Source organism: Pseudorca crassidens, chromosome 17, assembly GCF_039906515.1.
Source record: "Pseudorca crassidens isolate mPseCra1 chromosome 17, mPseCra1.hap1, whole genome shotgun sequence".
Taxonomy (NCBI): domain Eukaryota; kingdom Metazoa; phylum Chordata; class Mammalia; order Artiodactyla; family Delphinidae; genus Pseudorca; species Pseudorca crassidens.
The window spans coordinates 21,599,001-21,622,960 of NC_090312.1; the positions used below are offsets into that span (position 1 = coordinate 21,599,001).

Sequence of the window (23,960 nt, forward strand, 5' to 3'; positions counted from 1 at the left end):
GGTCCCTGATGTCGTTGTTAATTTAATGACCCAACCCTGGGACCCAGACTTCCAGACTCCTTGTTCTGGGGGATAACTTGAAGTGTTTTTGTTTAAGCCATTGCTAGGTATTCTGTTGCTTGAGGTTCAAAGCATCCTAAGTGAGACACAAGTTATGTGATCTCTCTGAACCTAAACTTTCTCATCTAAAAAGTGAGGTCAGTACCACCTAGGAGAATTGGGGGTAATTAAATAATTTGATCTACGTAAGTCACCTGACAAAATGCCATCTCAGAATAGATACTCAGCATATTTTAGTTAAATGTAAAGAAAAATTGGAAGTGTGATGCACTGCTTTGGGCTGAATATGAATATTGCTACAGCTATTTTATGAACCTTCTAATGTATAGAGTGAACAGTACAATGATTTTTTTTTGCTTTACATTGCTTTATATTATTACTTTGTAAATATCATGTATGTGTAAATATGCATACCCACACTTACATGTTTCTTTTTTCTCCTAACATCTTTTTCACTGCTTAGTTGGGAAGCGGACTATTTCTCCCTTCTCTGGGAAGGAAGGGAGATTATCACAGTAGAGTTCAAAGGCTCAGAAAACAGTCTGAGTACTTAACAATACCTCTCCATTTAAGAACTCTTTCTACAGCTGGCTAGACTGGTTTAAGCCTCATCATATCAGATTTTCCTGGTAACATTTTCCAAGTTTGTATAAGCTTCAGCAGGCTACAGACTTGACCAGAACCTTGGACAGGATGCTCATTGATCTACTATGAAATCACTGTGAAACCCATCTTCCTCCCAGATGGAGGAAATGCATTGGCTGGTAAAGCTTCCTCTCTTTTGTTTCTCATCTCTTTGTCATTTCAGAAGTAGCTGTTCTCACAGACTCTTTGGTGATTGCTGAAATTGGCTTTATTTGTCTGCTTCTTAGAAAGCAATCAACTTGTCTATGAGAATCATCTTCCATTGTCAGGCCAACAATGGCTCTTGCAGCCTCCTCTGTGTCTTCAAGTGGAATTCAAAAGGCATTGGTCTCTTCCACTTCCAAAGGGCCAGAAAGCGCCCAAGGCTCGGTTCTTGAACTGCCTGACTAAAGTACCCCTGTGTCTTCCTTCCTTCTCAAGGAAGGTACAGAACGGCCCTTCCTCACTGGAAATTTTCAAGTGCTGGAGCGGACAACTTCTTATATGCTCCTCTTATCTACTTTGCTGCAGTACACTATACTGCGAGGTGCAGAGACCCATGTCTTTGGTAAAAGTGGCTGCAGGCCCATCTGGCATAGGCTGGTGCTGAATTGGACCAGCTGCCAAGGAAGGCAGCCCTGGTCCCCACACCCACATTTACCTTGCAGGCTGAGGTCATATGTTTGTGACATCTCACCAGATTCAGAACCAAAACATTGCTCAAGATGCCCCTTTCATGAGTAGTGTGAACTGGAGGCAGATGCTCAGTACAGACGGTCCCTGACTTATGACTTTTCGACTTCATGATGGAACGTGATAGGCATTCAGGAGAAACTGTACTTTGAATTTTGATCTCTTCCCCAGGCCAGGGATATGTGGTTCGATACTCTCCTGTGATGCTGGGCAGGGGCAGCGAGCCCCAGCTCCTAGTCAACCACGAGGTAAACAACCGATACACTTAGCACCATTCTGTCACTTTCCGTATTCAGTAAATCACATGAGATATTCAACACTTTGCTATAAAATAGGCTTTGTATTAGATGGTTTTGTCTAACCTTAGGCTAATGGAACGGTTCTGAGCAAGTTTAAGGTAGGCTGAGCTAAGCTCTGATGTTTGGAAGGTTAGGTGTATTAAATGCCGTTTTGACTTACAATATTTTCAACTTGTGATGGGCTTATCCGGGACATAACCCCAACAGAAGTTGAGAAAGTTCTGTATTTACATTCCAGAACATTCTGGAACATAGTCAAGCAAAGCTGCTCCTTCAAGAGTGGCAATGAAGCATGATTCTTAGGAGCATATGTTGTTTTTTTTAAAAAACTAATTTAGTTAATTTACTTATTTTTGGCTGTGTTGGGTCTTCGTTGCTGCATGCAGGCTTTCTGTAGTTGCGGCGAGCAGGGGCTACTCTTCGTTGCAGTGCACAGGCTTCTCATTGTGGTGGCTTCTCTTGTTGCGGAGCATGGGCTCTAGGCATGCGGGCTTCAGTAGTTGTGGCCCACGGGCTCTAGAGCGCAGGCTCAGTAGTTGTGGCCCACGGGCTTAGTTGCTCCGTGGCACGTGGGAGTCTTCCCAGACCAGGGCTCGAACCCATGTCCCCTGCATTGGCAGGTGGATTTTTAACCACTGCGCCACCAGGGAAGTCCCAGGAGCATATGTTTCAATCTAAGATTATCTGAATGTCTCCCGGGCAAGCTATTTCACCTTAGTTTCCTCATTTGTAAGATGAGGGTTTTAATAAAACTTACCTCATAGTAGTGTCTATAAGGATTGGGTGAGGCAGTGGTTATAAACCACAGGGCACAGAAGTTAATACCTGTTGTGTATTATTTTCATAAATTCTTTATAACCTTATGAGTCATTTATTCAAGAAATATTTATTGGGTGCCTATTGTGTGCCAGGAAGATTCCCTTCTTGTTGATGCTCAGAATGATACATTCACCTTGAATGACAAGCCCCATCACGGGTCGGTTGTTCATGTCCTCTGAGATGCTGCTGTTTCTTCAGGAGATTCCTCCAGAAAGCACTGCCCTGGCTGAAGAAGGCAATCTACCCCCCCCACCCCAGGAAGTAAAACCCCCTCTTGCCCAGCTTTTGTGCTCTGTAACCAACTGTGGCTTGTAAGAGCATTTCGGACTCCGCCAAGAGCCCTTGGAGCACAGGTGGTCTTGAATTCTAGCTAACAGGCCTCACAGAGTGGAGCGCTGTGCTCAGCCAAAGTACTGGTCCGATTGCTGGATGCATTTGGATTCTCCTTATGGTGAAATGCCTGCTGGCTTCGGAACAAGTATGTGACTAGAGACAAGGAAAATAGACGAAAGGAAGTGCAAAGGATATCTGGGGCAGGAAATAAAAAGGAAGACGATGTGAGCTCTGATTTTTCAAATGGTACTTTCTTTTTCCTTTCCACGACCTGCCTGTTCAAATAGTCCTTTATAACACTGCAGAAGGAGAAAATAAGGTAAAGGATGCTGCATCTTCTCCTGTGAAAGCAAGCAAGACTCCAGTCTCATGTTCTAGGAAGTCATAGTCTTGAAGTCGTGCTGGTCCTTCCACTGCCCCTGAAGGGAAAACAGTGGTGGCCATGGCAGGAGTGCCTGACATTTACCAAGCGCTTGTATGGACCAGGCCCATGCTAAGGGCTGTACTAATATCATCTCATTGTGTGTGTGTGTGTCTGTGAGGGGTCACCTGATTGCTAAGAGGAGCTCAAGGTCTAGATCTTCCAGGGCCATTCAGATTTGAATACCATGCACATCTGTCTATGTTTTACCCACGTTTTTGAATCTTCTAGTCCGTGTACTGGTTAAGAATGAGGACATTGGAGCCAGACTAAGATTTGAATCCGTTCAGCTACTTTCTAGCTGCGTGGCCTGGGGCAAGTGCTTTAACTTCCCTGGGCTTCCATTTCCTGATCTGTAAAGTGGGAGAATTAATAGTTACTATTTCACGAAGTTGTGAAGGTTAAATGAGTTATTACGTGTAGAACAGGGCCTGGCACACAAAATCTATCATTTTGGTTGATCCTCTATGATTAATTCTCCAAGGAAAATACATTCTTCGCTTTCGGTCCTCACCCCCTTTCTAGCACCTGTAAAAAGGGAAGGATAATATCTTATTCATATGATTGTTTTAATGACTTAGTGACTTAATGTATAGAAAGTATTGCCCTCTGTACTGTCTGTTCATAGATGGCACTCCACCTATGATGGAGTTTGAACTCCTCTTGATATTGTAGTATAGGAGCTCATTCTAAGATTTTTGGTTTATCTTTAATTTTATGGGTGCCAATCATTAATAATAATGCATTCATTAATGTATAAATTTAATCATTAATATGGAAATATTTTGACCTCAAAAGTATTGTTTCTTGCATCCAGAATAGTGAAAAGAAAAGAGAAATAACTGCTTAAGGTAACGTACAAAGTAAAAAGATCATTTCCTAATCAGTAGAAATTTACGAACTAAAATGAATTTTGATTCAAACAAGTTTGAACACTATTAACTGAATATCTGTGATGGTTATAGCATTGTGCTGGGTGGAGGAAGAGGGAAAATTCATCTGAATCCCAGGGAGCTTTCCGTCTACCTGGGCAGACAAAGCACACACATGAAGCTGGAACATAAGAGCAGAAGGTAGGATGTGATTGACCCAGGAGTCTGCAGAGTTCAGAGATGGTGGAAATCAGTGTGGAAAGATGTGAGGGCCAGCAGTGGGTTCACAGGAGCCTTGAAGGATTGTTAAGGATTTAACCAGACAGAAGGAAGGGAGGACAGGGCATCCAGGTTGAGGAAGAGGCAAAGCCAGTGCTGGATTTGCCAGAGTGTGACACGGAAAGGCTGGGAGCAGAGCCTTCTGAAGGGCAGCCATCAGCCACCCGGGTCTGTCTCAGGCAGGTTAGAGTTTAGAATAAAACATAGCCAGAGGGCTTCCCTGGTGGCGCAGTGGTTGAGAGTCCGCCTGCCGATGCAGGGGACATGGGTTCGTGCCCCGGTCCAGGAAGATCCCACATGCCGCGGAGCGGCTGGGCCGTGAGCCATGGCCGCTGAGCCTGCGCGTCCGGAGCCTGTGCTCCGCAGCAGGAGAGGCCACAACAGTGAGAGGCCCGCGTACCGCAAAAAAAAAAAAAAAAAAGAAAGAAAGAAACTTTCATTCTAGTGACTAGAATAAAATAATCTTCTTTAAAGGGAAAAAATACTTGAGGGGGGAAAAAATGGTATAACATGTGTAATGCTGGAAATTTAAATATCAGTTTAGTTCCTCATTGCTAACATGGCATTTATATCCCAGATGAGATTTCGTAATTGATCCATAATTTGCTTCAGCTGTTGATTCTTCTGTTTGAGTTTCTGTGAAAACAAAAGAATTTATCAGAAACGTTTCATGAAATATATACCATGAAGGTAGAAGACTAAAATGTCATAAGTTAGAACTCCAATGATCCAGGCCCAAATTAAGCTAATTTCCTTAAGGCAGAAGGTCTCAATCCTTTTCTGGCCGCAAACATTTGCTGCAAGGCATGAGGAAGTCTAATTCAGCCCCCAGAGGCCTCCAGCTCCATCCCCCACCTCCCTTCACTCCTCCACTTCTACCACCAAAGAAAATAAGCTAAATATTTACTTGTTATAAAACCTAAGTACATAGATTTTCCAAGAGGCAGTGTAGCATAATGGTTAAGAACACAATCTCTAGAGCCAAACTCTCTGGGTTTATACTCAGCTCCTTCACTAACTAAATATATGATGTTGGCCAAATTACTTAAGCTCTCTGTCCCTCAGTTTCCACAATAGAAAAATGGGGATAATAACTGAACCTACCTCATAAGAGTTTTTATGAGGATCAAAAGATTTGATTCATGTCAAGTGTCAGAACTGTGCCTGGCATACAAGTAAGCATTCAGCAAATGTTACTGGTAGCCACAGAACAGAAACCGTCAATATAGAATAGAAAGTATAATAAAAATGCAGTGCCTGATGCAATTGGTCTTTCAAACATGTGGCAGAAGTCACTGTTCGCTCTCAGCATGAAGTGCGACCTAATGCTGAAAACTGAAGACAAGATGGCACAGCCCTGATACAAGCTTCTTCGTAACTGAGATTTGCTGGATGCCCTGAATGCACGTGGCAGGTGTCCCTGTATCTCTAGATCTGGGTTTCTACTAGACCACAGTTTGTTAACTTCTTTTTAAGCATCCTTTCTTCAAATCCTATGTAGTAAATGTCTATGTAGATAAAACAAGATAACATAGAGAATTTCAAAGTGCTTACTAGTTATTATAATAATCATTACTATTAAGTAACCTCTTGGAAACATTACAATTTGGAAGTAATATTATTTAGTTAGATAATTTTAAAAATACTATATTAAAATACCTCCAGATCAAGTAGTACATGTTCATTATAAAGAGACTTAAAAATCTTAATCTTGATTTCATTAAAGAGCAAACTAAGATTAAATAAATTGCTTATATTCTATCTAGAGTTAGAGAGGTAACAGGAGGTAAGAAGATAAGGGAAGAAGAAATTCTTATTGGAAAACAGAAAAGCAATTTAAAGAGACTTCAATATTAACTAAACTTAATTCATATTTGAAAAGAGAATTAACACAACACAGTCAGATTAAAACATATGACCGTAGAGTACACAGGGTAAGCATACAGTATTCAGTACCATAAACCTCACTTTAACATAGTTTTGGGGAAAAAGATACTATTAGTACTTTAGGTGTTCAGTCTCCTTGTTCAGTTTCACACGCCCGATCTTCTAAGTTCTGTTGTCTTAAGTATGCGGTAGCTGCCTATTAAGTCTTTGTCATCCTAGAGACCAAGAAACTTCTGCCAGCAATCAAGGGTGGCAGCAAAACAGGAATATACGAATAAAGGTGTATATTGGGAGGTCGAAAACCTCAGTTCCAGTTCTGACTTTGCCTCTAACTTGCTATTTGATCTTAGACAAATTCCTTATCCTCAGTTTTCTTCCGCAAGAAATTGGATTATATAATCTATTAGGCCCTTGCCAGTTCTAATTTGTTTATACCCATACATAAGATGAAAATCAGTTACACAGACACATGTAATGAAAACCAGTAAGCTTAGTTCAGGGAACTAATTCAAGGCTTCAAAATGATTCAGTCAGCTGCCCTTTTCCACCAAGCCATCATTCCCCTAAGCTGTGAGAGACTTCAGCTACCATGATTCCCTGCTCAATTCTCATTTTTCAGGAGGAAAGTAGAGAAGAGCAACTGAATAAGAATAAAAGGAAGAGAAAGAATATGAATTGATTTTAAAAAAATTATTTGAATTAGTACCTTCTAACATATCTTGAATATGGTCACTTAAAAAAAATTCAGAACTTCTCTTTGGAATGGAATTCTTAGCCTGTAACACATTTTGTTCCATAAATATTTACTGAGGGTATATTATGTGCCCGGCTCTGGGTTAGGCACTGTAAGGGAAGAAAAATGAGTAAGAAACGGTCCGTTGCCTTGAAGAAACTCCACATGAAGTAGGAAGAAGCTACTGCCCAAACGACTAGACCATAACCTGGTTAAGGCAGATGGCAGGGGAAAAATATCAGATGCTGTGGAACCCCAACTGGTAGGGTCAGCAAACAAGGAAAATATTTTTGTTTGGGGTCTAGAAAAGTTGGTGGTGAGCAAAAAGTGGAAGGAAGGATAAATTTGGTCTTGTTAGTAGATAATGGGGATCCATTAAAATTCTTGAAGAAGAAGAAATATGATTTAAACTGCAATGAAAAAGGTTAACTGGGCAGATGTGTGCGATGGGTTCTCCTAAATAACTTCAATAGTGACAAATCTGTATCCATGGAAAAGGAGAAAGGAGGTATTTAAGTTTTGAAACAGTTGAAGACCATTCAAAGGCCAAGTCTGGTGAATGAAGCTTAGTGATCACATTTTCAGTATAAATTAAGGAGTAACTAGAAGTAATAAAATTATATTCTTGAGTGGTTAGAAACAGACTTTCAAATCAATATCCAAACAGAGGTTACAGATGGCTCCCACAATGGTTACATCACTGGAATAAATGCTACTTTCAAGAATACTCATTTGGAAATATAAATTCTGATATACTCATTTAAAAAATTTAGCGTCATTAACTCTTAAAGTAAGAGAACTAAAAAATGTGGGAAATTTTCAAGGTAATATTCAACTCTAGGGAATAGTAAAACTTTTTTTAAGTATGATATGTCATAAGGCATTTGGACAGTTTGTCTCAAAGAGGCCACAAAGTTTTAACTGAAAAGAATTAGCATACAAGTAAAATACCTAGAGCCAAAACACATCATGAAAATATCAACAGCAAAGCTGGCAGTTATGCTTATTAGTGGTTAAACTGTAAATAAATTTTCCTGACATGATATAGGATTTAATATATACAATCTTGCCACTGATTGATTTTAACAGAGGCTGACAGCTGCTGTTATCAAAATCCATCATCTGTGCCTAATTTGTTACATTAACAGGTGAATGTGTAAGTAGAGTAGATACTTAAAAAAATATGTTTATGCTAAGTCATACCATGTAATTTACTATTCATACAATTTACTATTCATACAGAGGCTGTGACAATTGGTCAAAAATGCTTTAATTTCTAGCTTGGACTCAATTATATGTCAACTCTGTAAAAACTACCCACATATCTCTTTCAGTTTCATTTTACCATTAACAGAATACTTTTAAGCAAAATAGAACTCATTCTGATATCCTTAAAATATAGTCTCAAACAAGTGTTCATCCTTTACTTGGGTATTAAGGCTTATGGATTCAAGCACATATGAAAAGAAAATGAAGTATTTTAAAAAGCCAAAAATTTGACTATTAAAATTAGGCCATTCTTCATCTGATGATTTATATCAAATACTGATTACAAATTTTATGCCCCAAAGTTTCATGCCACTATGGTAGACATCAGTGATATATATGTTGTTAGAAACCAGACTGACCATCAATATGTTCTGTACAATCTCAAGTACACAGTGATACTCAGCTGACCCTTAAACACCGTGGGGGACTGCTTCCAGGACCTGCTGCAGTATCAAAATCTGAGGATGCTCAAGTCCCACAGTCTGCCCTCTGTATCCATGGTTCTGCTTCTGCAGATTCAGTCAACTGCATATTGTGTAATACTGGAGTATTTTATTGAAAAAAATCTGCATATGAGTGGATCTGCACAGTTCAAACCTGTGTTGTTCAGGGGTCAACTGCAGTTGAAAAATTAACTCAGTTAATTTAAACTACTTTTAATAGCATCTGTGTGACTATGTAATTAGGCCAACATTTTACCATCTGAAGGTGGCTATTTAAAATAAACATATTTTTCACAGAAACACTCAGGTATGTGTGCCATTAAGGCAGAAAAATATATATCAATTGATCATGAGTTTACTCAGTGTTTTAAAATTTTTCAATTATATTTTAATCTTATATTCTAGAAGGGAGGTACAAAGTTGGAAGAAGTAGGGGAAAAGAAAAACTAAAATACCTTAGTACCACTAATTATACATAACATAACTTGGTTAACAGTCAGAATATGTATTATATTCAATTCACATTTATGATGTTTTATTTAAGGAATGAGTCAAAAATCTCTTTGGGTCAAAAAGTCCACTTTGGTTTTCAGCTGTTAACTTTATTTTCTTCTGCCTTTTTTAGGGGAATTTCAATTTGAGTTAACCAAATCTTAGTCCTCTCCCTCTTTTTTTTTTTTCTGGTTTCTGTTTACTGCTTAATTCTCCAGTACTGTCTCAAATTACAGTAACAATTCCCAGGAAGTAAGAGAGAGCCATGAGGCCAATCAAATGAATACTTCCTCTGCCAGTCAAGAGAAGATAGTTTCTCTCTAAATTCTCTTAAAAAAAAATTCCCATGGAAATATAGGGCTAAGCTTTAAATCTGTTTAATTTAAAACATGTAATGGATTCTTTCCTCTTTGTAATAATCTTCAGTTCAATACTATGTTAACTAAAACAAGTTTTATGCCAAAGTTAGAAGTATGTACAACAGCAAATTCAACAGATTCAAATGGTTTATTCAAAATCAAAACGAGTTCTCAAATGCCTGAAGTATAAATGGGAACACAGAATTTAAAATATGGGCTTTTATTCCATAAATAGATGAACGTTCAGAAATACTACTTTGTTCATTGAAGTAAGCCTGTTGCAGATAAACACTGTGGACTAAACACATGTGTTTATCTTTTCTTTTTTCTCAAACCCTAATAAAATGGCAGGAGAGGAATGAAAAAGCTATATAAATCCATGTGGAGAAAAATGATCAGAAAGGAGACAACAGTAGATGTCAGGTGGCACATGTTAAGAATGAAAAGTAGAAGGGGAGCAATAAATGACGTGGGAGGAAACTACTGTACAACCCAGATAGATGCAGGAAGGATGCCAGTGAGAACGGGCTGATCCGCCACGGAGACCTGGAGACAGGTGCCATCACAAAGTCAGCACGTGAGGCCCCGGGGACAGAAACTGGAGGGAAACAGCTACAGGGATGCGCGAGAGCCCAGGTGCTCACTCCCACTCCTCACCAACGGGGGACTGAGTACCCTCTCCCGCATCCTGTCCCACGTTTCAGGGAGCGAGAGGTTTGTTTCCTGTGAAATTGAACCAGAACAGCTGGGGATTCAGTGCCACCAGCACAGCAGACGGCAAGAAGACATGAGACTACACTCTATTTAGGGCACTGGAAGATTCTCCTCTGAAGAAATGGAATAGCCCTAAAGAAAAAAAGCCTCAGTAAATGATAGTTGGGGCTCCCCCCAAAGAGAAGAGCCAGCTTGCTTCCAGATCTCGCTATGATGAAGCCAACTCACAAAGCCTGCGATAGGCTTTCCAGTGCTTCCTCCCAAATATAAATGGCTCACGTTTAAGCATCAGATGCTCACCAGATCTTTTAGAGCCTCCATCTGCAAAGACAACAAAACGTAACAGGGGTTGGCAAACTATGGCACGTGACCTGTTTTTGTAAGGCCCATGAGCTAAGGATGGTTTTTACATCAGAGCAAGGACCATGGGCTTCCCTGGTGGCCCAGTGGTTAAGAATCCGCCTGCCAATGCAGGGGACATGGGTTCGAGCCCTGGTCCGGGAAGATCCCATGTGCCGCGGAGCAACTAAGCCTGTGTGCCACAACTACTGAGCCTGTGCTCTAGAGCCCATGAGCCACAACTACTGAGCCCGTGCGCCCAGAGCCCATGCTCCGCAACAAGAGAAGCCACCGCAAGAGAAGCCCATGCACCGCAAGGAAGAGTAGCCCCCGCTAGCCACAACTAGAGAAAACCCATGCGCAGCAATGAAGACCCAACGCAGCCAAAAATAAATAAATAAAATAATTTTTTTAAAAAAATGAACAAGGACCACATGTCTCACAAAGCCTAAAATATTTACTATCTGGTTCTTTAAAGTTTGCCAAACCCTGTATGAGAAGATTATGGAAGAATACCTTCTAATTTCTGAGGGAACTTGATTTACAACATAGAATTTTATATCTAGCCAAACGATCAACTGGACAGTTACGTGAAGGCTGAAGTTCCTGCATTCCTCCTAAAGAAGCCACTGACACATGGACCTTACTGAGGGAGAAATAAACCAAGAAAGAGAAAGATAGGAGATTGAGGAAATAGTGAAACCAACAGAAGAGGTGAAGGAAAGCCCCAGGGCAATAGATGAACAGCAGGCCCAGGGAGCATTCAACCAAGACCTGAGGAGATGGGAGGACTTGGGGTGGGGGTGGGGGGAAACCTGTAAGTCCTCTGATTATTTGATTCTGGAAAGTTGGAAAACAGTACTGAGGAGCGGCCACAGATGCATAAAGAACTAACCAAAATTTTTCAAAATTACAGAACTATTAACTTTAGGAAAACAAAATAATTATTCAAGGAAATGTAATTCTACTTTACTATGTGGCTTAGCAATAAGCAGTATTTACATGCCATAATAATATGAACACAGAATATTTATTGAACCCCAATTATGACAACCGCATTGAAAGGACTGGGGGAAGGAAAGTATGTAGGTGGGTCCAGGACAGAGAGAGACTGTACAGAGAGCTACATCCTCATGTGGAGAAAGAAATACTCTTATACATCACAGTCTTGGTATCAATTACATCCTTTACTTAAAATTCACAAAATTCTACGTCAATAGCTAGTAAGAGTTTTTTGATTACACACTGTCAAAGTATTACTATAGTCTGATTATATGATAGGTCTTTAAAAAAAATCAAGAATAGGTTATGACTAAACCATCATATTAGGAAAAAAAGAAGAACTTAGAGAAATGGAAAGTGAAATGAAACTTACCTTTAGAAAAATTACATCTTTCTGAAGTTACACAAGCTTACCCCCACCCTCCCCCTGACCCCTCCCCCGCAAATATCATAATAGTAGAGAACAAACTATATGTATGTCACATGTGGTACTCTGAAATCAAAGTTACCATCACAATTGTGTTTTATTTACATATACATTTCATTGTATTTTATAAATAATATCCTTACTATAGAGAAAAATAATAGAACACATCCATTGTGAATTAATACATAGATTATCAACAGAAACATGTAACACTTAATAAATGAATGTCTTATATCTCTGTACTACCAAACACCACTTATTCTTCAAGATCTAAGTTAAAAGTTCCCAATCCCCTCATAATTTCCTACTGTAAATTGTTTATGCTTATTACTGTCAAATTTGCTGGAACTATTCTTCTTAATTTATATTTCACCTCTTAAAAATTGTTTTAAATGTCATTTTAGAAAAATCTATCCATCTTTTTCTTTTTTCCTGAGTTTTGATATACATTTTTCCTTTAATTTTCTAATACTTTGTTTTGCAAGTCTTATTTTCAACTCTGAAATTCATTTTGACACATGGTGTAATGTAAAAGCTAGCTTAATTTTCCCTCAAAGTGTCTCTTTTTAAAGACTAATTTTCCACACAACCCCTCTTACGTCATATTAAATTCTCATATACAATAGGAAGACTTTTTCTGGCTATTATTTTACTAATCTATTCTTGTGCCGGTATTTCACACTTAATTATTGTTTTTACAATATACTTGATATCACGTTTTAGTTTTTGAAGCAAAGAGTTCTTTATTTTATTACTCTTATAGGAATTGTTTTATATATGTATTTTAGTATGCTCTCAAGAAAATCCAATTTGCATTTTATTTGGATTTGTTTTTTGATTGGTATTGCGCTAAAATCTTACTAGTTTTGTGCAGTTTCAAGAGAATTCATATTTGGATTTGGACTGTTACTGTTTAGAATAGTTATTGCCCATATAAGAACTTAATGTGTTCTTTCAACTATTCAAAACTTCTTTTATGTATCTTAATAAGTTTAGTTACATATATCATGGAAATAATTCCTAACTACTTAATATTTGTTGCTGCAATTGTGAATAGGATCTCATATTCTAATTTCTTTATGGCTTTATAGAAAAATGGTATCAATCTTGTATTAAGCTCTTCTTTCAAACACTTATTGACTCATTCATCAATGAGCTTCTTTGAGCTTAAGCTTGAGTTAAAATGTTATGTACAAGCTTCAGGAACTTAACAGATTTGTACATAATATTATAACCCGTTTCCTAAAGTTCATTTCAGTTTCACTGGCTATAACTTCTAAAATAGTACTAAACACAGTAGTGTAAGGCATCCTGTTTTATGCCTATATTTCATCTCAATGAAAAATGTTGGCTACTTATCTGAAATAAAAAGTTTTTTTTAAAAAACTATCTTGTTAATAGTTTTATGCATTCTTTTTTTCAATTTAATCTATTGATATTATACGTAAACTGAGTCATCCTCCTCTACCTCAGAAAACCCTCTGTGGCTGTGGTGGATTAATTAATACCCTGATAAATTCTATTAACTAGCATTAAGAATTTCAGGAGGGGGCAGGAGGTGGGAGCGTGTATTTGTAAGTGAAGGAGCGAGATTGGTAGTTTTATTTACTGTGCTATTTGTTAGGTTTTGGTAACCATGTTTCCACCACAGAATGAACTGACAACATTCCTTATTTCCCTATGTTTCTAGAGAACTATCTGAACATTATCTTCTGAACTTCTAAAAGTACTCAGCGATAAATTCAGGTTAGGAACTTTTGTGGGGTGGAGGGTGGGATGGGGTAGTGCTTTGATAACTCAATTTCTTATTCAGCTGTTGAGACATTCACCTCTACTTGTAAATTTTTATCATTTGCTCCTCCAAATACGCTCTAAGCTAGAGAGCTACAATTCTGCCTAGAAAAGAAGAAAGTAAATGGGTTGTGACTGAGTGCCTATGAGGCTTTTCTAAGAGCTTTACTGCCTGAATTCTGTGGTCTCTCTTCTGACTATTCAGATGGCATTTCTGCTTACCTTTTAGTCCTGGGTTGTACTCTAAGTAGGTTAAATTTGTCACAGAAACAACTTCAGGTAATTCTATAATTCAAATTATGTTGTTGAGTTACACAGACTCCCCTGTAATTTGTATCAATAATTCGGAAATATAAAACATACAGACTAGCAACTCACTTTATTGACTTCAGCAATTTCTCGTCTCTCTTCACTAGCAAAACGAGGTGGGCCGGCCCGGTCATCATTCTTTGAGCCATCGTCTTCCACGTATGGAATAAGTTGCTGGGAGTGACAGACAAAAGTTAAAAAAGTCAAACATATGACACACAATTTCCAATTATACTGGTATAGATAATGCATCCGATTAAGATCACTTTTTATACTTTTCTCTTAATAGTACAAAAATATATTTTAATTCAAATGACAGCCTAAAATAAAAGCCTTAGAAGTCTATCATTTCAGTGCACTCTACACATTAGCTTTTCAGATTTCTTTTGCAAAATAGTCCTTTCAGCAAAATTAGTTGTCACATGTAATTAAGTAATATCCTACTCGGTCAATCAGCAAATATTTAATTGGCAGATAGTGGGTAGGGAGACACTGCAAAAATAATGACAAATAAGACAAATGACAAATAAGTCCTACCCTTACGAAAGTTATAGTTCGTTGAGATGGAACAGGCTTTCCTTCATCTATACTAAAAAGAAAGAAACTTCATGGATGTGTATTATATAAATGTCATTTACTTACTATCTAGTATCTGTGCAGATTTCTAGATGTCTTTTAGTTGGGAGAAAGTTTTCTTTGTAAGAGAAGAAAATTTATATAGCAATGAAACTTCTAGCAGGATTATAATTAAATACGTATGATTTGTGATGAAGTTTATTTGATGAAGCCTCTTGTAGATGTGACAGAGACTTCAGGAATTATCTAGTCCTTCCATCTTATATTACCAATGCAGGAACAGGACAGAGGTAAATACTGGTACAATCAGGAGTCAATCTGCCCAAACTTCTATGAATTCTTGGGACAAATATAGACTTGCCCACATTCACAGCTACTTTCTTCCTTTCCTCTCTCCTAACGCAAGCAGAGTGGTCCTTCCTCCTGAAGACACTTTGTCTCCATTCCTGTGCCCTGATTCCTCTACCCTCCTGTCTTCATTATTTATTTTCCCCAACCTCACCCTACCATTTTCTTCCTTTTTTATCTAAACATGTTCTCCCATTTGGAGGAAAAAATCCCTAACCCTCAACTCTATCCCTCCTTTCATCTGCTGCTTTCTTCTCTTGCTTTTAATCTAACCTTCTTGAAAGATGGATATCCACTTTCTGGCTTCAGTTCCTTATTTCCTGTTTAATCTTCAGCTCACTGTGATCTGACTTCTTGTTGCTACCTTTTCACAGAAGCTCTGCTCAAATATACCAACAATTAATCTGGTGGACAGTTTTCCTTCTTTATTTTCCTTGACTTCTCTGCAGCATCTGTCAATGTCAACCACACTTCCCATCTTCCACATCTCTGACCCCTTCTTTTCAGGCTGTATTGCAGTTTACTCTTTCTCTGTGCACTCTTTACATGCTGATCACTCAAAGAAGAAAGCACTGATCACAGGAAACTGTTCCTTATATGTAATGAGGGAACATCCAAACCTTCCCAGCTACCTTTGGTGGCAGACATATAACTTGTCAACAGGAAAAGGGCACCTATAAAAATATCATATACCTAATTAACTAAAATATATCTATGATCCGAGATTAAATTTAAAAAATATTTAAAAACTAGAGTGATTCCACTAAGATAGTTTAAATTAATAATGATAAAAATAGTTATAACCTTTCATCCGTAAAGAACTTACATGAAAACCACTTTAAAAGGATTTTACAGTACTATTAATATGCCTACTAAAACATCATGCACTGATTTAATTAAAATGAGACACTGGAAGCAATAATAAAAATTGCCACAGACAACCCTCTCCTCCCAACAACAGAAATTTACTATCAGCCTGGATGTTAAAGTCTACTAGAAATTATTAACAAGAAAAGACAGTAATAATTCTATATATATATATATATATATATATATATATCAATCACAATTTCATCTTCTCTAGTCAAAAGCAAAACCAGTATGTTTCATAATCTGGAAATATGGTGAAAACAGAAGAGAGAAAGGAAAAAGTTACAAATGTCCTGAGACTATCTTAGACTCATCCTCCCTCTACCACTAAAACTTGCCTCTACTGGAATGGGATCCATCCCTCCGCAGTTTTCATTGCATTTATCATAGACCAATCGCAGCTTCCTGAAGAGAATAGAGAGTTGGCGAAGATGATCCTGTAGCTTTGCTAACCGGTCTTGATATGTTCCAGTATGGTAAGTGACACCGTTTGGCAGCTTCTCAATAAAGAAAAAGAAGAAGAAAAGAAAAAAATTAAGATCAGGACTTTTCAGCAGAAGAAAAAGAAGAGTATGCTGCCACTGTTGCAAAAATAATCTCAAAATACCTTAAATATGATAAGATAATTAAGGTACTCAAGGTATGCATTAAAACATAAAGCTGTCACCAAAAGTTTTACTTTAAGGGCTTCCCTGGTGGCGCAGTGGTTGAGAGTCCGCCTGCCAATGCAGGGGACACGGGTTCGTGCCTCGGTCCGGGAAGATCCCACATGCTGCGGAGCGGCTAGGCCCGTGAGCCATGGCCGCTGAGGCTGCGCGTCCGGAGCCTGTGCTCCGCAACAGGAGAGGCCACAACAGTGAGAGGCCCGCGTTCCGCAAAAAAAAAAAAAAAAAAAAAAAAAAGGAAGTTTTACTTTAAAAGGAAATCAATAGCAGGAGATAGGTGCAAATCAATCTGTACTTGAATATCATTAATAAATTATTACAAGTAACTGCTATGATCATAACTCTGTGTTGGATGCTTATATATTTTTAATTCAGGAATTTTATCAAAAGAAGCCAAAAATATATACTGAAATGACAAAAATCACAGATAAATGGAAAAACTACTACCTATTTAGAACTAAATGCACCTTTTGTGCAGTGCTGAAACTCACAAACAAAATCTTCCTTTCTCTGTACATCTTTACAGTATTTTATTCCCACAATTTGATCTGTGAAATCATCCTGAAATTAGAATTAACAAAATTTGTACCATGTTTTCTAGTATACGAGGTAATTTCATTATAAGCACTCATACATACACTTACCTTGGGGAATAAAGTGACTTAAAACCAAGACCCAAACTACTGTCTAATAGCTAGAAGATCAGTCCAGTCTTTCTAAACCTCAGTTCATCCTTTTTTTCTTTTCTAAACAGATGAGGTAGGAATGCAAAAAAAAAAAAAAAAGAGCCTGGTAGAGTGTTCAGAGAAGAAAGAAAACAAGACACACTATCGTTACAAGTAGGTAAAACCATAAACACTAAAAAAAAAAAAAAAGACTGTAAAGGCCTATACGTAGTTGTTAAAAGGTGTAATAGTTGATAAAAGATGTAATAGGAAGGTAGGCTTAATAATTCATTTTCTTCTTTTCTCTCATTTCCAAATTTCCTGTAATGTTATGTTTATAAGTTAAGGAGATGGATCTTCTGAAATTCTTTGAAATGAGTTTTATTAGGATTTTTGGAAATTCTCAAGAATTAAAACATTCTGAGGATTATATCTCAAAGAAATGTGATAAAAGTACCAAGGACTGAATTAGTCAAAACAGTTTAAAGGAGAAAAGCATTATAAGAGTTCACTCCCCAATACAACATAGGATTTCTCATGACCTTTCAATTTATGAACTTTCACAAACATTATCAAATAAGAGAAAAGTTTCAAAGGGTCACTGCTTTCTTGTTTGGGTGATAATAAGTATAATGATTACATCTTGCATACAGAAGCAGGCTCTACCTTTATTATGGTACTGACTACGTTGAGTACTTTGCCCATATTTTGTACTTAATAAAGACTAGAAGCAGCTGACATTTATATCCCTGTGTTTAGTATAGTGCACACACACAGAAAGTCATGAAGTACAGTCTGGATTATTTTACTTTCATGAATTATTTTTTCCATAAATGGACACTTAAAATTCACTAAGAATTCTGTGTTACGCAAAAGAACTCTTGATAAATCCTTTCATAAAGGAAAACAAAATCCTTTGAAATACAAAGAACCACCCTCCTCAAATTCACCCTCTTAGCAAGTTTGGGTATTAGTTTTCACATAGAGCATCAGCTTCTCAAAGAAGGGAGCAATTAATTCATTCAAAAAATTTACTTTTCATGTTGTCAGGCACTGTTCTAGAAGCTGAGGTAGAGCAGTGAACATGAGAGAGATAAGTTTCCTATACCATCGAGTATAAGTTATAATAGTGCCTAGGAGCTCTTGGGATATACTATATAATGTAGATGCTTAGCTAACAAGCTCATCAGTAACCATCTCACTAATGAATACTGAATATCTGTAAATAAATATGTGATCATACTGCTAGACACTAAAAAGGTATTCAACTAAATTCAACATCCATTCTTAAAACAAATATAAAACTCTTAATAAAAATTCCCCAACACAATAAAATACATTTATCTCAGTTAAAAAGTCAGCACCATGATGAATGTGGAAATATTACAAGCATCTGCACTAAAGTCAGGAACAGAACAGGATGTCTACTAAGACCACTAATACTACCAGTGAACACTGTTCTGGAGGTATGGCCAATGCAATCAGAGAAGGAAAAAAAAGTTGAAATATTAAAAAGCTGTGGCATAATCGTCACTATTTACAAATGATATAAAGTTCTATCAATAAAGGAAGTCAAGAGAGAGATGGGTACAAAAGTAATACACAGAAAACCATAGCTCTGCTTTCATATATAGAAACAAAAGAAAATGAGAAAGGAAAAAGACCCCATTTACAACAGCAACAATAAAGATAAAATATCCAGATAAAATATTTGACTTAAAAAATGTCAAGATAAATATGAAAACTTAAAATACTTCATAGAGACACAAAAAAGGATATTTTGTGTTCTTGGTTAATAAGACTCAACATCATACCAATATAAAGTCTATGTTAAATCAATGGAATAAAAGCACTAACAGGATTTTCTCAGAACTATTAAGGTGATTCTAAAGTACATGTGGAAAGATAAGCAAGAATGGCCAAGGCGATTTTGAAAAATAAGTGTAAATACTTTATAGAGCCTCAATAAATGTAAGAAAGTTTGCCATTACTACATAAAAGAAGGCAGCTAAGTGGAATAAGCATCCATAAATTGATTCATTTATATGAAGTAGCATCTGAAATCAATGGAGGAGGAAAACGAATTATTCAATCAACTTTTTGGAAAAAGTAAAGCTGGGGCCATGCCTTACACTTCATACTAGGATAAATTCCATACAGACCAAAGTTTTAAGTATAAAAATTGAAACAAAACTGAATTTTTCCTGATTTTAGAGTGGGGAAGGACTTCCTGACTTAGACATTGAACCTAAAAAGACTGATAAATTCAGCTACCTTAAACAAATATATGTATGGCAAAAGGTAAACAACAGACTAGGGGAAAAAATGCTTGCAAGTTATATCATACAGAGCAAGTTTTTCTAATATGTAAATAGCCAAATCTTATAAGTTGGGGGAGAGGGTAAAAAAGACCAAAAAAAAAAAAAAAGATAGAAAAATGGGCAAATAATATGAACAAGCAGTTAACAGAAAAGGAAACAGAAATGATTCATAAAAATATGAAGAGATGCTGGAACTCATTAAGACTAGGAGAAATGTAAAGTAGATTTTCATCTACCAAATGATCAAAGATCCAGAAATATAATTTGCTGTGTTAGTCTCAGCCTGATTGTTGGTCAGGAAATGGTAGCATAAGCTGGTACAACTCCCATGGAGCGCAATTCATCATAATTTATCTAATTACAGAAGCACAAAGCCACTTCTAAGAATTATCCTGCAGGTATACTTGAGCATTTATGTAGGAAGGTATTCACTACAGTATAACAGTGAGAGATTAAAAGCAAGCTAAATGCCCTTCACTAGAGGACTGGCTAAATAAAGCACAGTATGTCCATGCAGTGGACTACTATACTATACACCTGAAAAGGAAAAGGAAGTATTTTCTGTATAGATATGAATAAACTCCAAAAGGTACCAAATGAAAAAAGCAAGGTGCAAAATGTGTATAATATACCAGTATTATCTGTGCAAAAAGGGAGGAAATGAAAGAATATACATTTGCTTAAATATGCACAGACTATGTGGAAGGATATATTAGGATAGTAATAAAAATCAATAATAATCATCACCTGTGGAGAGAAGTTAGCTAGCAGCTAGTGATGGGAGAGGGAATGTTCACTGTAATGTCCTTTTTTATTTCTGAATTCTGAATATGTTCAGAATATACAAATATATTCTATTATATATTCAAAACAATTTTCTTTTTAAGATTTAAAGCATAACAAATAGAACCAAAGCAATACTTTCTTATGCAGGGAATCTTAATCTGGGATCTAGCAATCTTTAGGGAGACATCTGTTAACCCCCTGAAATTTTATTCAAAATGTTTACATGTGCATTTTTCTCAGAAGAGAGTCCATGGTTTTCATTAGATTTTCAAGAGGCTAAAGGACAACTAATAAAGAACCGTTTCTCTAAAACAAATGCTCAGAAATAACCTCAGCAGTTGATATTTATGGCACTTCATCCTTCTAGATTAATAATATAGAAGATAATTTTAAAAATTTAAATACTTAAAAGAATGCATTAATAAATAGCTTATATGTAGTCTTGTTTGTACCACTTCTCTCAGCTTTTTATAAATGAAGGAGCACACTGTTGCTTCATTTCCAGCCAATTATGATATGGCCCACAGGGTCTTAGAGGAGTTAAATCACAGGATTCACAATATAAGAAGCACAAAGAAATAACTATTGTAGTCCCTTACAAATTGGTTTAGAATATATGTCCACAGGTAATCTAGTTATTAGTAATACTTTTTTGAAAGAGTTCAGTTCTTTCAGTGTCAGTTATGGATGTGTATTATATTTCTGTTAATAGTACAAATTGTTTGACAGCAAGTTAGTATTATAAAGAGGTTAGTAGGACGAGCTACCAGTCATGTGTGATGTTGGGTAAAGTCTTCTCTCTTTAAGCCTCAATTTCCTTAACTGTAAAATAGAGATAAAAATACTTCTTAGAACTGTTCTTATAACAGTATACCTGACCAAGGAAAGTACTTGATAGATGTTAGCTATTAGCTCTACTAGTCCAATACAGCAGGTTGAAAATAAAGGAATATTTGCTAAACTCTGAGATCATTTAACCCATACTTTAATCATCTTATATATTAATCCATTAATTTTAAAAACTATTGCCAAAGATTTCATATCTTCTCTTGGATTCCCTTTGTATTTTATTTCACGCTGGCTTTATTGACATGGTCTTAAAATATTTCCATACAACTGTATTACTTCTAGAATCAATAGGAAAAAAAACCCTCAACCATTAAAAAAAAGAAAGGCAATAAAACATTCTTTAGTGCACCAACTGAAATAAGAGTTCTAAGAGTCTGAGGGCCTGGATTCAAATTTACCCTATACTGACTAGATTTGGACAAGTCACTTCACCTCTCAGAATCATAGAATCCTCATCCATAAAACAAGAATGATATCCACATCCCATAGTAGTAAAGACAAGCATTAAAAATGGGTTAGCAAGGGCTTCCCTGGTGGCGCAGTGGTTGAGAGTCTGCCTGCCAATGCAGGGGCACGGGTTCATGCCCCGGTCTGGGAAGATCCCACATGCCGCGGAGCGGCTAGGCCCCGTGAACCGTGACTGCTGAGCCTGCGCATCCGGAGTCTGTGCTCCGCAACGGGAGAGGCCACAACAGTGAGAGGCCCGCGTACCGCAAAAAAAAAAAAAAAAAAAAAAAAAGATAAGCAAAATGGTGCTGAAATAATTGGATATCCAAATGCAAAAAAAAAAAAAATCCATATCTATCATTATATAAAAAAATTAACTCCATGCGGATCATAGACCTCAATGTAAAACCTAGAACTATAAAACTTCCAGAAGAAAACATAGGAAATCTTTGCCACCTTGGGTTAGACAAAGATTTCTTAGATATGGAACCAAAAGCAAAATCTGTAAAAGAACAAATCAATAAATTGGATTCCATCAAAATTTAACATATCTGTTCTTCAAAAGGCAATATGAAGAGAATGAAAAGCCACAGACTGGGAGACAAAACAAAGACATACAATACAGAAAAAAAAAGAAAAGACGTACAATAACAAGTGCTGGCAAGAATGAGGAGTAACTAGAAGGCTCAAGCACTGCTGATGAAAATGTGCAATGGTGCTGCCACTTTGGAAAAGTTTCTTAAAATGTTAAACAGACATTTCCCTTTTAACCCAGCAATTCCACTCCCAGGCATCTATCTTCTTAAGAGAAATGAAACACATGTTCACACAAACATTTGTAGCTGAACACTCATAGCAGTATTATTTATAAGAGCTCCAAAGTGGATACAACCCAAATGTCCATCAACAGATGAACAGATACGCTAATTGTGTTATATTCATACGGTAGAACACTGTTCAGCAATGAAGAGGAAGGAACTACTGATATATGCTGAGTGAAAGGAGCCACACCGCCCGCCTGTACCAAAAATCATAGTGTATGTTATAGGAAACTCTATAAAATGCAAACTAATTTACGGTGCCAGAAAGCAAAGCAGAGATTGGCTGTGGATGGAAGGCCAGAAGAAAAGATTTAAAAGGGGCACGAGGAAACTTTGTGGGGTGATGGATGGTTTCACACGTCCACATGTGTCAAAACTTTAAATGCATTGTACTGTACGTCAGTTATACCAAAATAAGGCTGTTTAACAAAATGCTTAGCAGAATCTGAATTCAACACCTTGGACCCTCAAAAAGTATTCTGTGGAAAAATATGAGATTAAAATAATCCCAAGAGCATGGCGGAATGAGACTCACCTCTACCTTGAAAGATACAAGAGTTCGCCTAGAAACCTGAGAACCCGGTCGAATCTAGAAAATGTGGCTTCAATCTTCCAGAAATCCGGCCTGGAAAACATCACCTCCACATCTTGGGGACAGACACATTATTGGGGAACGCTTCTGAATGTAAATGGGGGAGACCACATACTCGAGGTTTGGCCAGGGCAGCTGCGTCGACGCCCAGGGACCCCACATAACAATTAAACCAGCAGCCCCCTCCCTCGCAGAAACATCCCGCTTTCTCCACGCACGGCCGTGACCGGAGCCCTCCTTCCTTCCCACCTGCATGTTCCTCAGGAGCTGGAAGATCTCCATGGTGCGGTACACGATGTCCTGAACCGTCTCCTGCCCGATCCGGCAGAGCGATGCGGTGTTAACCTCCCGGGCCGCCTGCTGGGCTTGGGGCCCGGCGAAGGGCCCGGGCGCCATCCCTGACGCAGCCAACGGAGGGGTGGACATGGCGTGGCAGCGGCGTCAGGTCAGCAGTGCTGCAGAGTAGGCGTCAGGGGGTCCGCCCGACCGTCGCTGGCCTCGGCGTGAGCAGAAGCTTCTAAGACCGGGCGATCTGATTTCAACACAGCTGCCTTGACTTCCGCCACGGTGACGTAACACGTCATCAAACGTCACGAGGACCGCGCCCTCGGCGGGGTCCCTGGGAACCTGTGTCAGCGCAAGGTCGGCCGGGATTGGGCTGGACGGCCGGGAGGGGCGGGACGGGCGGGTTGAGTAGCCAATCACCAGCTGTACTCTAGCCAGAGGGGGCGGTGCGCATGGTGGAAGGCCGGTGGGCTTTCCACCGCTTGGTTTCCCAGTGTCAGCCAATGGTTAGAATTCTTGATAGAACGCTTACTTCGTCTTAATTTCCTTGCTGATCTTTTTTTTTTTATA

At 37.9% G+C, this 23,960-nt stretch overlaps 1 protein-coding gene across 2 annotated transcripts; it reads right to left on the bottom strand.

The window, feature by feature from the left end:
* Positions 1-3,990: 3,990 nt before the first annotated feature.
* On the bottom strand, positions 3,991-23,693 carry MED30 (mediator complex subunit 30). Of its 2 annotated transcripts, XM_067711431.1 has the most exons (5): positions 23,355-23,693; positions 16,298-16,456; positions 14,235-14,339; positions 14,079-14,141; positions 3,991-5,036 (listed from the first exon to the last, which is right to left on the bottom strand). In XM_067711431.1, exons 1-4 carry the CDS (start codon positions 23,529-23,531, stop codon positions 14,118-14,120), a joined length of 465 nt encoding a protein of 154 aa, XP_067567532.1. In that variant the 5' UTR covers positions 23,532-23,693; the 3' UTR covers positions 3,991-5,036; positions 14,079-14,117. The 2 variants fall into 2 exon arrangements, with proteins under 2 accessions (XP_067567532.1, XP_067567531.1); XM_067711430.1 differs by lacking the exon at positions 14,079-14,141 and having other exon boundaries at positions 23,355-23,691.
* Positions 23,694-23,960: the final 267 nt, after the last annotated feature.